The sequence below is a fragment of the Molothrus aeneus genome, chromosome 11, assembly GCF_037042795.1.
Source record: "Molothrus aeneus isolate 106 chromosome 11, BPBGC_Maene_1.0, whole genome shotgun sequence".
In the NCBI taxonomy this organism is placed as follows: Eukaryota; Metazoa; Chordata; class Aves; order Passeriformes; family Icteridae; genus Molothrus; species Molothrus aeneus.
Window position 1 is genome coordinate 9,555,001 of NC_089656.1, and position 11,796 is coordinate 9,566,796.

The following is an 11,796-nucleotide window of genomic DNA, read 5'->3' on the forward strand; positions in this document are numbered from 1 at the left end:
ATATGGTTAAAAGCCAGTTATGCAATAAGCACTGGTACAGCTAAATATACAGGAGGGCTTGTCCTCGGGGAGCCAGATGCTATTTAGCATCAAAAAGATAAATAAGGTACAAACTAAAACATAAATATTTTGCAGCAAGACAAAGATTGGGGTTATGTAGGGGAAACACACACACAACGGGTCTGAACTAACACTGGCTTTAGACAACTTCCACCATATGGGTTTCAGTAATTATTTCTGAATTGCATCTGCATACGTGATATTTCACAAGGCCCTCTACACCCTGGGCTCACCTTTGGAAAAAAACCCAAGAGTCTGTATCCTGAACCAACAGATTGCAGCTACCTCACAAAAAGGCCTAATTATGTAATGAACTAAAAGCAGCCTAACTGTGCAGTTCTGTCTCCTAAGCATCCTGTCCTCCAGATCCCACTGAGGAAAGCAATCCTAATTTCTTTTATTTCATGGGCCCAGTAACAATTATGTGGGTGATCGTAATGCTGTAGCAGGAATTCACCAAAATCCATTATTGACATGAAAGGGCACTGGTTCTGATGAGGCTTTAAAAGAAAGGGCAGTAAATATTTTATCTTTGTCAAAGTCTAGATGGTTTATTTCTCCAATATAACTTTTGCCTTGGAACACTGCACCCCAAAAATGTTCTTTTACGATTCGGAATGTAATTCCAAGAAACCAGAAAAAAAAATTCTAAAATGTCATGAAAGTGGCAGCAGTTATTAACAAAAGGAAATAATCCCACGATCTCTTACCCACTTCCTACCAGTAATTAGTTACTTGTTGAATATAATTTATGCTGCAAGTAATTTCTGCTATTAATTTGAGAGATGCTCTGATTACTCCAACACGAACTTTATCAAATGTGCACATACACAGGATTTTACAAGGGTAAACGTACTTATCCATTGATTGCACCAGAAATGTATTTTAAAGTGAAAAGTCTTACTGGTGGGAGTGAACTCATGAGCTTTGAACTTTGAAAAAAAAAAAAAAAAAGAGAGAGACTGAGATAAGGAAAAAAAAAAAAAAAAGGCCAAACCAAAACATGCTGATGCAGTGTGAGGAACTTTTTTCCCTATTGATCTTTAGGTATGAAACCATAGCAGAAAGTTTTAACAAACCGGAACTCAAATCAGATGCGAGAAATTTTCACGGAGCCACTCTACGGATTCGCTCAAAATTCTGCCCAGCAGTACCTTACTGCAAGTGTAACTCCGCAGAGGAGCGATGCTCCCCTCGCTGCACCCTGTGCAAGACGGACATGGATTAGCAAACCTGAACTCACAGCGTGAAAGGAGAAGAAAGAAGCGCTTGGAATTCCCAAGTTTTGTTTTGCAATTTCACAGGCACATAACGCAAACTCGTCCCTGCCGTAGCTCTCCCACCCCGTCTTGCTCAAGTGAGAAGCTGCTGCCAGGGCCGGGGAGCCCGGGAAGGCGGGGGTAGCTCTATGCTAATGCTTCTGCAGCGTTCTGAGCTCTGAAGCACCATCACAAAGCACACCTTCTGTACAACTGACTCTAAACTCAGCGTCCAGCCGTGTAAACCAGCCACAACCCGGCACCGGGACTAGAGAAGGGAAAGGGGAGGCTCCTACAGATTTTGTAGTAGAGCACACTGCTTTTCCTAGAAAACTGGTCGATAGTTTTAAAACAGAATAAACTTCGTCATTCTCTTCTTTAACTTACGACAGCCACCCAAACGAAACAAAAGCTTCACTTCCATGCCATCATTTCAGGCAAGATCCAACTTACTTCAAGGACATCCTTTAGCAACAGGCAGGAAAGCTGCTCAGTTAACATTCCTTTCTCACACTCCCACTGTACTTCATTTGAAAACGATGTGCAAAATCAGATCAAAAGACTAAAAACAGAAGAAAACGGCTACTTTAAAAAAAAAAGATACTTTGAAGTGGTTTTGACCTGTTCCACCTACTAAAAGCAAACCAAAAAAGATAGCAAATGTCAAAAGATGCAATCATACGAAGTGAAGATGTAAAAAAATCCCTCTCTGCTTTTCTTTTCTCTGCTCACTTTAAGAAGTTCCAAATTCTTTCACAGGAGGCCGATGAAAGACAACTAAAAACTAACGCTTCTCCAACTGCTACTCCAAACTTCGAGCGGAAGTGGGAATAATATCGTAAGAAAAATAAATACGTTTACTGAGATGAGAAAGGGGATTATGCTGAGGAAACGGTAAAACTCGAGTGCATTCAAAGCTCACAAAACTCACTTAAAAACCCCAAATCGACTCTCAGGACCCAAATGACTTTTAACAAACGTTTCGCAGAGCTCCGCGGAGCCAGTGCTGATCTATTTGTTGGTGTGCAAGAAGGGCATTCAGGGTATTTCGGAAGCCGTGTAAATGCTCCCAGCGAGGCACAACATCCCGCAAACTTTCCGCCCCGTTTCCACGCGCGGAGCCCGGCACGCTGTCCCGGCGCGGCCGAGAGGCGCGGGCACGGCGCCGGGGCCCGGGCGGCGGCTCGGAGGGCCCAGCGCTGCCGGCACGGCCGGGCGCGGAGCGGCCGCGGCCGCGGAGGGTCCCGCGCCGCCGCTTCCCCGGGAAGTTGCCGCGGGAAGCGCCCGGTGCTTCCGAGCGGCGGAGCCGGGCCGGGAGCGCAGGGGCTCCGCCGAGCCCGGTCCTCCCTTACCTGCCCGCCTGAAGCGCTTCAGCGCCGCGCCGCCCTCCGCACCCGCGGCCGCCGGGTCCCCCCGCGGCCCCCCGGCCCTCGCCCTCCTCATGGCCGCCGGGGGGCCGGAGCCTGCGCTGGCAGGGGCAGGGAGAACGCTGCCCCGGGCCCCGAACCGACCACTTGTCGCCCCGCGTCCCAGCACAGGTACGGGCGGAGGGAGGCACGTCCCCTCCGCCGCCCGCCGGGCTGTGCCGAACTCCTACGAAATCCCCCTGTTCCGGAGGGGAGGGAAAAAGGGAGTAAGGAAAAAAAAAAAAAGAAAAAGATACTTCACACGCTCCCTCTGCAAATCCTGGAGGACACAAAGCCAGCGTTCATCCCTCGCTTACCGGCTTGGAGGGAAGCGGGAGACGTAGGAAAAAAAGCCCAAACAAACAAAACAAAATACCCAAAAAACACAACCTTAGGGAAAGCAAATCGCCTCCCCGCTGCCCGGAGCCTCCTCGCTGCGACCGCCGAGTCCCTTCTGAGCGCGGCGGCTGCGCGGAGCCCGGCGCGGCGGCGGCAGCTCCCGGGACGGGGCGATCCCCCCGCGGCCCGGCCCGGCCCGGCGGCGGCCGCGGTAACTTTTCCGCCTCCAGGAAGCCTTTGGTGCAGCCGGAGGCCGGGGCTGCGGGGCAGCGTCCTCCGCCCGGCGGGACTGCGGGGGAGCGGGGGGTGCGGGAGCGCTGGGGTCCGCGGGGGGGTGGGGGAGGCGGGCGAGAAAGTGGGTGCCCGGGGGGGATTTTCCGGCCCTTTCGGGGGGACGGCGCGGGCAGCGTGTGTGGCCGGACAGGGCATCCGTCCCGCGGGGCTACGGGATCGGCCGCCCCACCGCAGCCCCACTTTGTTTCCCAGCTCCGCGGGGCGCGGAGAGAGACGCGGGGGGCGCGGATCCATCTCCCGCGGGCTCAGGATGCCAGACCGCCCCGCTGGGAGAGGGCGGAGGGAAAACATCAAAAAACGGAAAGAGTTTGGAGTTTCGTTAAGAAACAGACGAAACAAAACGCTGAGTTAAAAAAAATAAGATAAAACCCAAGAACTTGGACCGAAACCTCAGAAGGACCCCCCTCCCCCCCGCATATAACTCCGGGAGATCCTGTTGTCCCGCACCAGCGCCCGGCGCGGTTCCGACTCCCCGCAAGGTAAGTTCATCTATTTTGTGTGTGTTTGTGTTAAAATGTGTGCGAGGGAGAGGAGAAGAACTCACCATTTCGCTGGGATAACAAGGCCAGATCGGGATCGGATTGGAAATGCTGAGGCTTCGCCTGCTTCCTCCGCGACATGCTGGCTCAAACATCAGCTGGGGCAGAATAAAAAATTACTAAAAAAAAATCTTCTCAAAATTACGGAAATCGAGCCTCCCCCCCCCAGCCTCCCCGATCCTCCGCGCACCGCGCATGTGTCCTGCTATAATTATGATTATCAATAATGCATTGCGATTAATCATAGAGGGGCTCTTTGAAAGGCGATTGGCACATGGCCAGCTCTATTCAAACCAGCTCGCCTTAATCAATTAGGCGCTGATTTGCTGGAGACCCTTGTCTCTCCGCCGCTCCCACCCAATGAGTCGATCCATGTGGCAGGAGAAGGGGCTGGATTTCCCCAAAGCTGTTTGGATACAGTTTAACCCTCTTAGCAACCAGCTGGAGCTGCATCGCGCCATCCCGGTTACTATAGGAATGTGTCTCCCTTCGCCCCTTCCTCCAGCCCCGACGAGCTCCCCGCGCCTCCCGCCCTCCTTCCCGCAGTTTTGCCCTGCGTTTCACTTTTCTTTTTTCTTTCTTTCTTTTTTTTTTTTTCCTTTTCTTTTTTTTTTTTTTTTTTAACTCCCCCCGCCTCGCCCGCAGTCCGCACCGATGGAGGGGGGCAGGGTGACCAATAATCGATCGGGGGAGGACGCAGGGCTGGGGCGGCCGGCAGGGAGCAGCGGCCCCGGAGGATCGGCCCCGCACCCGGCAAGTGCCTGTCCGGGGAGAGCCCGGCCCCGCTCCGGCCGCCGCTCGCTCCGTCCCGCTGCTGCAAAAAAGTTTCTGGTGTATTTTTTTTTCTTGGTTTTGTTTTTTTGGTGACTTTCCCCCACCCTCCCCCCCCGCCCCCTTCCTCTTGTCCCCGCTTTTACAAATAAAAATCCATTTCGCCCTCTCCCAGGTCCCTCTCCCACTATCCCCCCCCACCACCACTTCTCTTTCCATATATCACGGCCCGAGGGGTGCTGAAAATAGGAAGGGTTTGTTTTTTACCTCACACATTCCCAGGACAATTAGGGCGCCGCTGGGAGCGGCGGGCGGACCAGGCGGCCGCTCCGCCCCCGCGCCGCGCGGGTTGGCTGCGCTCGCCGTCAGTCCGCCCGGGGAGCCCGGTGCGAACGGCGGCGGGGCCGCGGCCGGGGGCGCGTCCCGCTCCGCGGCCCCGCTCCGCTCCCCCGACCCCCCCTCCCCCGGCTCGCTCCTGACTTTTGTTCCCTCTTGGACGTGGGAGCGACGCGCATCTGCCCGCCGGAGGCGCCGCCGGCCGCGCCGAGCGCGGAGCGGAGCGGAACGGCCCGGCCCGCGGTGCCGGCGGTGCGCGCAGGCGGAGCCGCCGGGCCGGGCCGGGCTGAGGGTGGCGCGGCGGGGCCGTCCCGGAGCCCTTGCGCTCCCCACGGCCGCTCCTTGTGCCCGGTCCCCAGCGCTCCCGGCCCCCGGGACCCTACGGGCACCGCGCTCCTGCCGCGGCCAAACTTTTCCGCCCATGTGTTACTTGCGAGGAGGAACCTCTCACAAACAAAAGTCACGAGCTTGGAATAAAAGTATAGTTGCACAGAGGCTACAAACAAGGCTCTTTTTAATATCTCGTATATCCCAGCAATACACGTACGCTGTGGGTAAATGGTGGGTGTCCCCTGAGCTCCGCTCTCCGCGCCCCTCCGCGCGTCACGCTGCTGCGGGCACGGAAAGTTACTCTGTAAAATAAGCTGAACCGGCAGAAGCGGGAGCACAGGCGTTTCTTTCCCTCCACCCTGACCCATCTAGTGCTCTCTCCACCCACTCCCCCCGCTGGATTATTTACTCTTCTATAGAAGCTACTCCTTTTTCCCGTATTAATATTAACAAACTCTCTGTAAAAGCAAGAGGCTGATCAGATCCAACTCATTTCAATTTCAAATGAGCCGGTAAAGCCTAGAGAGTGAGCGAGAGGAGAAAGGAGAGAGCGACAAATCTTCCCATTCGAGGAACCGGCTTACTGGCGTTTTCTTCTCATTATTAAACGAAAGAGATTGTAAAACGTTTATCAATAAGGGTGGGGGGAAGAAAAACAGTCGCAAAACCCAACCAAACAAACGCATACGAACCGAAAAATCCTCCCAGGTGCCACTCCAGTATTTAGTCAGCGTTGCAAAGTGGTCACTGACGCTTCTTTTCATTTCTGCACAGGGCGAGCCCCCTCCCTCCCCGCAGCATTCGGTACAGTAGATTTTGAGAAAAAGACAAACGAAGCTATCAGCGGGGATGATGTTGAAGAATGAAGATAATAATGTTGCTATAGGTGGTACTTCACATGACATTATTTTTCACTGAATATTTAAAGAGATGTTTCGGCAGAGATGGATACACTCAGCGCAGGCTGTCACCCTCCGTACCCTGAGACAGTGGGAAAGAAACCGAACCTGAACGCACAGAAACGCACTCCTTACTCACTGCTAGCCACACAAATGCACACGTAGATGCACACAAAATACCCACACGGATCTATTTGCACATTTATGCCTGTATTTCTAACTGTATCAATCACTCCATTAGCTTCCTACGTTTCTAAGCTAGACGATCTCCCAAAATTATTCGCGTTCACAATTTCATTATACTTTTGCCGATTAAGCTTGAGACAAATTTCCCCAGATGAGCAGTACCTTTGCTTCGTGGCTGGAAAAAGGCGGCCGTGGACAGGTAATTAAAAAAGCAACAACAGCAACAACAAGACGAAAAAGAGTAGCTTAAAGAAAAATAAATTAATTTGGAGAAATTAAGTTTTACAACTTTTTTTTTTTCGTTTCTCTTCTCCTCGCTAGTGTTAAAGCGGCGCCTGGTATTTCATCCAAGACCGATTGATTATTTATTGTTTGTTTTCCTCTCCTTCGCTGGGGGCCGGGAGGGGTGGGGAATGGGTGGGGGCAGAGCAGCAGTTCCAGGGCTAGAGAAAAATCGGTCTTTATTGTTGTTGATAGCAATACATCAATTAAACGTCATTGTCTCTAACAGAAGTTGTGAGAGTTCACAAGCGTAAATACTCTGATCCCGGGTTTTCCCTCTCGATGCTCCGAATGACAGTGACATATTTTTCCCTCCCCGCCACACCTTGGAGATTTTTTCCCCCTCTCGGATTATTCTTTTTAATGGAGGTGGGAGGCTTTCTAATGTGCTTCAATGCAAATCAGCCTGGCTGCAAGACACCCGTGGTGGGGATCGATCTCCAGTTCATTGAGATGAGCACTGAAGGGAGATGGTAAACAGGGGATAATTTGCAGTTCATTCTGCTGAGAGACGATTCCAATGAGATGCATCACACTAGACTGGATTATTGTTATTCAGGTTTGCGAACAGACGCAACACCCTTAGCACGACGGAGTTAAAAGCCGCACGATCCCCTAGTAGTTATAAAACGTCTTCAATAACTATCGGGGGATGCGGGTGGGGGGGAGGAAATGCGATTGATTTCCCGTTTCGCGCCCATGACCCCCGAGCCCCGGGGCGGGCGCGGCTCCGCGGCTCCGCAGCCGAGCGAGGGTCGGGGCAGCCCAACCTGCGGCTCCGCGCCGGCCCCGCACGGCGAAGCGCTGCCCGCAGCGCCCGCACCTTCGCCCTGCCAAAATGCCCGCTTCCCGCTCTGCAGGGCGCTTGGGCTTTTATTTGTGGACGGGTTTTTCCTTCCTTCTCTTCCTCCTCCGTTTTCTGCGTTCTCCGTTTGTCTCTGTTTTAACTGAAAAAGCCACACTTCGCTGGAGTTCCGAACGGCGCTCCAGCTGACCTCGCAAGTTCGCCGTTTGTCTGCTAACACAGGTTACATATATTTTAGAAATGTGTGTAATTAGGGGCTTCCAGATGCTGCAGTCAGCTGGGAACTTGGCTTTATGCTCCGATGTATAATAAACTTTTGAGACAGTCCTGAGGCGCAGCTACCCCGGGGCAGCGAGCACCAGCTCTCCGGAATTGTTTCATTATCAATACCCCGGATCACGCTATTCACTATGGACATCGCAAGTCCTGTGACTGTGGCTTTACGTAGGACTACTTTTGTGGGCATGCTGTCAGCTTCCCCCTTTCTTGCTCTCTTCTGCCTTTTTTAATTTTTTTTTTTTTTTTTTTTTTTTTTTTTTTTTTACTTTTCTAATAGTAATTCTCCAGGGGAAGGAAAGAGGAAAAAAAAATAAAGAGGAGGGGGCATCAGAATTGAATCCTCCGCCATTATTACTGACAACTAATAATTGATCATTGCTAGCAAACACAAGCTTTTACCCGCATAATTGAATCGAAAGCCATACGGGTTTAGTCAAAGCAAAAAGGAAAAAAAAATAGAGGGAAGGAACCTCTCCCTTTCTCTGCCCTAAATCCCTGAGAATCGCAGTGATGGGGACTCCTCCGCCCCCGAGACAAAAATGACTAATGCCATAACCAGCCAAGGTGGGATTATTCAATTCAATTGTTTCTTTACACATTTGCTGCCTTTTGTTTGACCTGATGGCTGGCAAATTTTTACACCTAGCTGTCCCTTTTGAGTTTATTGATGAAGGTGCTTCTGAAATGATTATCAGGAGATTTACAGCCATCACTACCCACCTACGGGAAAAGTAGTAAAATCAATCCCTCAATCAATCAGACCCCTCTGTGCATATCTTTTTAATCTGCTCTTTTAGCTGTTTTATTACACGCGAGCATTAAATATGTTTGTTTCAAATTTAACACGAATGCCTCCGAAGGACTCTGTCAATTTAGCAATAAATCATGAAGTAAACAAGCTGGATGGAAAATTCTCTCACTCGGGCAAGAATGTTAAAACCCAAGGAGTAAAAAAAATCTCGCGCATCAGTGTATGGGTAACTCTGTATGTACAGCCCACTAGGCAGGAAAACAACAAACAGAAAGATAAATATGCAACACTGCAAAAGACTTCCATGCACTTTTACAGGACTAGAGAGTGCTAGTAATTACAAATACTTTCACACCCTCAAGTCCATCATTATTTCCTCTGATATCTTTGTACATATATATATATATACATATATCTCAGAATGTCTTCTTTCCTGTGTTAAAAAAATAACTTTTTTTTTAATTAAATACCATATACTTGAGAAAGTGTCTTGATTCTTGATTCCAACATTATTATTGATCCCAAGGTATTACTCTATCCCTTATATGCCTTTTTGGGGGTTAAAAAAAATTAGAGGGTATTTCAGGTAGGCTGCTTAGGTCACTGATTACACAGTGGTCATCAGGTGTGGACAGAGTGAATCTATAAGTTCTATAAAGAACCAAGATTTTTATTTGATGCCACAGGGGAAGTTTTCTCTGCAAGCCACATGCCTTTGCATCCCAGTTTAATTTTTTTTTAATATCGTAGTCTATTGCAGCCATATAAAGCCACCATGTGGCTCCTCCAGAAACCCAGAAGTTTAGAAATGAAGTGACAGAGATTTCTCCAGCTTTAGATTAAAAAAAAAAAAAAAAACAAAAAAACCCCCAAAAAAACCAAACCCAAAAAAACCCAAACCAACAACAACAACAACAAAAAATCCATTCTGAGCTACAAAGACATCTTTCAAAGACATATTGTAATGTCTCAGCACAGAAGAAACTCTGGATAGGACAAGGGAAAAAAAGGACACTGAAATATGAATTGTCTACATGACAAAAGAAGAGTCATGAATAATTACATCTGATATCAGATGATAAGATGTAACCTGCAATGTCAGCCAACAATTCCTCCAAACATCTTGTTTTATGGAAAGTGCCTTTATACGGTAGGAAAACTTCACAATTTCTATCACTGTTCATCCAGATATCTATAAATGGGTCAATTAGCCTTAGTTTCAATTTTTTAATAAAATATTATAATTTCTTTGTCAAAGTACTACTTAAAATAGTATAAAATATGGAAATGGGAGTCATTTAAAACCAAATGAAGGAGCAGGACCAAAGGATGTGTTTTCCAGCATATTTAGGGAAAAACATATGTTCTTAAAAAGGTGTTCCCTTAGGATCTCTTTACCTTTAAATTAAAATACACAAAAATTCTGTACTCTGTCAAAATATAAACACAAGGACAAATTTTCACATGAATATTTTCTCTGAAATGGAACCTACAGATGATTTCTACAGGGTAGTCATCTAACAAAGTAAGACCTGTTGTCACAAAAAGATTTACACGGCAAATCAGAGTTACAAAGTACACACGTTTATTTACATTTTAAAGTTTCATTTTAAACTGGAGAATCTGTAGTGATTAAAGACTAAACATGCTTCAAACCTCAGGGGGAATGTTGCCTGTAGATTCCCAAATTTCTTGCCTAATGAAATGAACCTGACAACTCCTCTCCTTTTCATGACATATTTTTGATTCGAATACAGTGGAAGTATTTGTAAGTACATACATTTTGTTTGCATAATATCGAGGTGCCCTGATTAATGCATGGTGTTTACAACGTGAAAATTGTCATGCTCTCTGCATCAACACAAGGAGCTGGCCTGGCAGCAGCTAGTTGCAATAAAGTAAATGCCTCATGAATAATGTGTCTGCTTTCCATGCCTGCGCTAAGCAGAGTCCTCCCCATGCACCTTTTGCCCCCAGTTTGAGCCAGCCTGTTAAGAGAGCTGTTCTGCAATGCTGCTGTGCAGGACACAGCTCTCTGAGTGCAAATATGCTTGCTCACAGACTTGTGCATGCACTATCTGGGTCCTGTGGGGAGCCCATTTCCTCATGGAGCAATCTGATCCCCAGCCACATTTTTGCAGTTTTCTTTTCTTCCCATTAATGATCATATAATGTTCAGATGGCAACAACAGCCATTACCTACCTCAAAAGGTAACTCCAGGAGTTTCTGATTTCTTAGAAAAAATCCTCAGCAGAAAAGAAAGAGTTGAGCACTGAGCTGCAAGCCAGCTCTACTGAACTATCAGCAGATACTACATCAGTGACCCAGAAAGAGCCTTGAAAAGTACTGCTTCATAAACCCAAGATCACATAGTTATCACCCAGAAAATGAGACTCACAGTTTCCTTCCCTTATGTAAGAAAAGCTCAAGTAACAGGATTCAAAGAGCAATCCTCACAAAGAGACTTAAAAGACCCTTCCTCAGAAATCCAGAAACCAGATTTGGGGTTAGAAAAATTGTTTCCATCCTTCATATGCTTTATATAGTAAGCCTGGACTTTCATCCTGCTGTACAAGCCATGTCTTGAATCACCCTGAGTTACGTATTCTGTGTTTCAGTCCTTCTTCCCAGAACTTCAAATTCCCTCTCAAGTGCAGTGTCCAGGGCTGCAGAACATGTCTATTTACATCCTTAAGCAGCTTTCTGCAGGCTAGCTGGCTCTCCCCAGGACTGTACACAATCATTAAGCTCATCTGAGCTTGCTCCTAGCCACTGACACTCTAGAAGTACTACCTGAATGAGAATTTAAAGCTTGAGTAGGTTTTAGATAATACTAAAGCTATGCGGTGCAAAAATCATACGTGCATAGACAAATATAGCCCCAGTCTGTAATGGTTCAGCAATTCAGCTGCTTGTCATGTACTGCAACAGGCAAAACAAAAGAGGGAGAATTCTACTTGAATATAAGACAACATGGCACATTTAGGAATTACACCAAACACCAGTGCTTATTCTACTTCCATTTGTAAAGAAGGATACATCGTTTACTCACTTCTGAGACCATGAAAAGACACCTTTCCTCAGAAGCTTGCACTGTAAGTGCCCAATCCTAAACATCATCAGTGTCACTCATCCTTGTGCAGGAAGCAGAGCATTGACAGCACAGCATGAGCAGTGTTTCAGTCTAGAACTGCTGTGAGTGATTTTGGAGCAGGGGTAGCTGTGGTGATCAAACCTGTTCCTGACCATGGTTCCTCCC

At 48.1% G+C, this 11,796-nt stretch overlaps 1 protein-coding gene and 1 long non-coding RNA gene across 4 annotated transcripts in view; one reads left to right on the top strand and one right to left on the bottom strand.

The window, feature by feature from the left end:
• Positions 1-6,755, bottom strand: part of SALL1 (spalt like transcription factor 1) — an 18,500-nt gene extending 11,745 nt beyond the window's left edge. The window contains exons 1-2 of one of the 3 annotated variants that reach the window (XM_066557771.1): positions 6,027-6,755; positions 3,903-3,995 (exon numbers count right to left, since the gene is read on the bottom strand). In XM_066557771.1, coding sequence (XP_066413868.1) covers positions 3,903-3,978 — 76 coding nt within the window. In that variant the 5' untranslated portion in view covers positions 3,979-3,995; positions 6,027-6,755. Of the gene's footprint in view, positions 1-3,902; positions 4,405-6,026 lie in introns of those variants that run through there. The other 2 variants (XM_066557772.1, XM_066557770.1) reach the window with 2 other exon arrangements.
• On the top strand, positions 3,506-6,698 carry LOC136561458 (uncharacterized). Its single transcript, XR_010784348.1, has 2 exons — positions 3,506-3,837; positions 6,109-6,698. It is a non-coding gene; the product is annotated as an uncharacterized lncRNA (long non-coding RNA).
• Positions 6,756-11,796: the final 5,041 nt, after the last annotated feature.